Consider the following 2,500-nt stretch of genomic DNA (forward strand, 5'->3'; position numbering starts at 1 on the left):
CAGCGTTTTCATTCTTCCTTTTCTATTCCCTATCTTCTTTTCCTACTACTTTTTTTTTTCCTTTCTTCCTCTCCTCCTCGCCCCCTCTCTCTTCCACTCCCTCTCTTTTCACTCCTTTTCCACTTCCCGTCTTCATCTTTTCCTACTCCGTTTTTCTTCTTCCCCTTCCTTTCCTCCTCTCCTCCTCCTCCTCCTCCTTCCGCAGCTTCCGGACATTCCTCTCTCTTCCTCCTCAAAGCCAGCCGCGTCTCCCCAAGGCCTTCTTCCTCCGCCAACTTTCACCTCCGACTAATCGTTCCTCTCCCCTTTTCTCCGCTTTTATCCGGGTTCTCCCACTCCCTGATGTCCTTGCGGTCCATTTTCTTGCTAATAACTTTCTTCCGTCTTGTTGGTTATTCTTTACTTTCACTTTGTACTTTCTTTTCGTTTTGTTGATTCGTGTCTCGGCGTGTCCTCTTTCTTTTCCCCTCGTTCGATGTTTCCTGTTCTGTGGTTTCCAAATGTAATTGTTTTTGTTTTTTTCCCGTCTCTTCTCCTCTCCCATCTTCATTTGTTTTCTCCTGCTGTCCTTGAGGCCTTTCCTCTTACATCCTTCCTCTCGTCGCATTTCTCTCTCTCTCTCTAACTCTAACTTTTTTTTTCTCTCTCTAACTCTAACTCTTTCTCTCTCTCTCTCTCTCTCTCTCTCTCTCTCTCTCTCTCTCTCTCAATAAACTTGTCAAAGTGAAATAAAAAGGTCTCTCACTACTCACTCCCTTCTTCCCTGCTCTCCATCCCCTCTTCCTCCCTCCACCATTTCTCTCCTCCTCTCCCTCCATCTCCCCATCCTTTCCTCTCTTCCTCCTTCCTTCCTCCCCTCCCCCCCGTCCTTCCCGTCGCGTCCCGTCCAACCCACCTCATCCGCGACGACCTCGTTCGTGACAGTGTCTTCCTTGCAGTCCGTGGTCACGATCGGGCCCGAATCCTCCACGACCTCGCCATCCTCGAGAACGACCTTTCGCTGCGTCCTCGTCTCGATGTTCTTGACTTTGGTCGTCGTCACCTTCTTCCTGGTGAGCCACTCCTCTGCGGATGCCAGGCACGTGTTAATCCTCGTCAAAATGGGTGAAACTGGTATTTCTTTTATTCTATTTCTTTATTGGTATGTTGATGAGAATTATGTAAAAAAAAAAAAAAGGCTTTCTTAATTGGTGCTGGTTATATCATACTGAATATTACATTTCAATCCGTCTACAGCTCTATACGAATCGAGGAAATAATCTACGGTTTCAGCTCACCTTCCTTCACGGTCTCATAAACCTCTCCATCCTCTCCCTGCAAAGCATGACAAGGAATCAGCAAATCGTAAAAAACACAGACGATATAAATACGGGTTGCTATAGTCAAAAAGTAATAATAAACATTAAGAAAAAAATAAATGGAAGCCACGACTTACATCAAGAATTATATTATACATACTACAAAAACAACATTCTTCTACCTGATTCGAACACTCATGCCACCTGCCATTCTAATACAAAGAAGCCAAAAATAGAAGAGACAATGACAATATTTCCCCATTAGATAATAAAAGACCACACTACAAGATCAAAAGGAGATACAATGTATAATACATCGAATCGCGGAATCAATAACTTCAGTACTCCATTTATTTTATGGTAAAGTGATATTCACGCCGTGGACCGACAGGATACCGGCGTCCTTAGGCTGTCCTTGGTTGAGAAATCCTTTCCTTGAACTTGAACTGGCTCTTATTCCTTGATCCTTTTCTTGTTTTTGTGATGTCTATGTTGTATAATATATTATTATTTTTTTTAAATCGATGTTTCTCACTGCTTTAGGGTCACCTCATCTCTTTTTAAGATGTTTATACGCTTCTTTCTATTATCTTCAGTTAAAACTCATATAATATCGAGAATATGAAACTAGTATTTTAGTACATTCTAAAATAAAACAAACAAACAGAAAAAAGGTCATTTTAGAACATCACAACTATCTAACCTCCTCAGACCTACCCAAAACATAACCTTCATTATCACACACACACACACACACACACACACACACACACACACACACACACACACACACACACACACACACACACACACACACACACACACACACACACACACACACACACACACACACACACACACACACACACACACACGCGACCTGCACAACGGACTGCCCTGAGACACCTACCGTGGAGAGCTGCAACTTGGACGCCGGCGGACCCGACTCGTAGTACTGTGAAGACACAACGCCGTAGTTCTCGTAGTTCGGGGAGACGCCGTTCGACCCCCCGCCGCTCGAGACGCTGGCCGGCATCCTGCAAGCAAGAGTGCTGTCAGGTCTGGCCGTTTGGATCTTGGCTTGGGGTTGAGTTATGGTGGAGTGCGTGTGTGTGTGAGCGTATCAGTATATGTGTACGTGGATACGTGTGTAGTTGCGTATGAATTGGGCATGAGAGCGATAACACGGATACATATGCAAA

General features: G+C 44.4%; 1 protein-coding gene across 1 annotated transcript in view; it reads right to left on the reverse strand.

Annotated features, from left to right (window-relative positions):
• Window positions 1-2,500, reverse strand: part of LOC119582584 (dual specificity protein kinase splA-like) — a 131,658-nt gene that overhangs the window by 53,384 nt on the left and 75,774 nt on the right. The window contains exons 2-4 of the mRNA XM_037930951.1: window positions 2,209-2,335; window positions 1,278-1,314; window positions 896-1,065 (exon numbers count right to left, since the gene is read on the reverse strand). Of these exons, the coding sequence (XP_037786879.1) occupies window positions 896-1,065; window positions 1,278-1,314; window positions 2,209-2,334 (333 nt within the window). The 5' untranslated portion in view covers window position 2,335. The remainder of the gene's footprint in view (window positions 1-895; window positions 1,066-1,277; window positions 1,315-2,208; window positions 2,336-2,500) is intronic.

The sequence above is a fragment of the Penaeus monodon genome, chromosome 16 (genome assembly GCF_015228065.2).
Source record: "Penaeus monodon isolate SGIC_2016 chromosome 16, NSTDA_Pmon_1, whole genome shotgun sequence".
Taxonomy (NCBI): Eukaryota; Metazoa; Arthropoda; class Malacostraca; order Decapoda; family Penaeidae; genus Penaeus; species Penaeus monodon.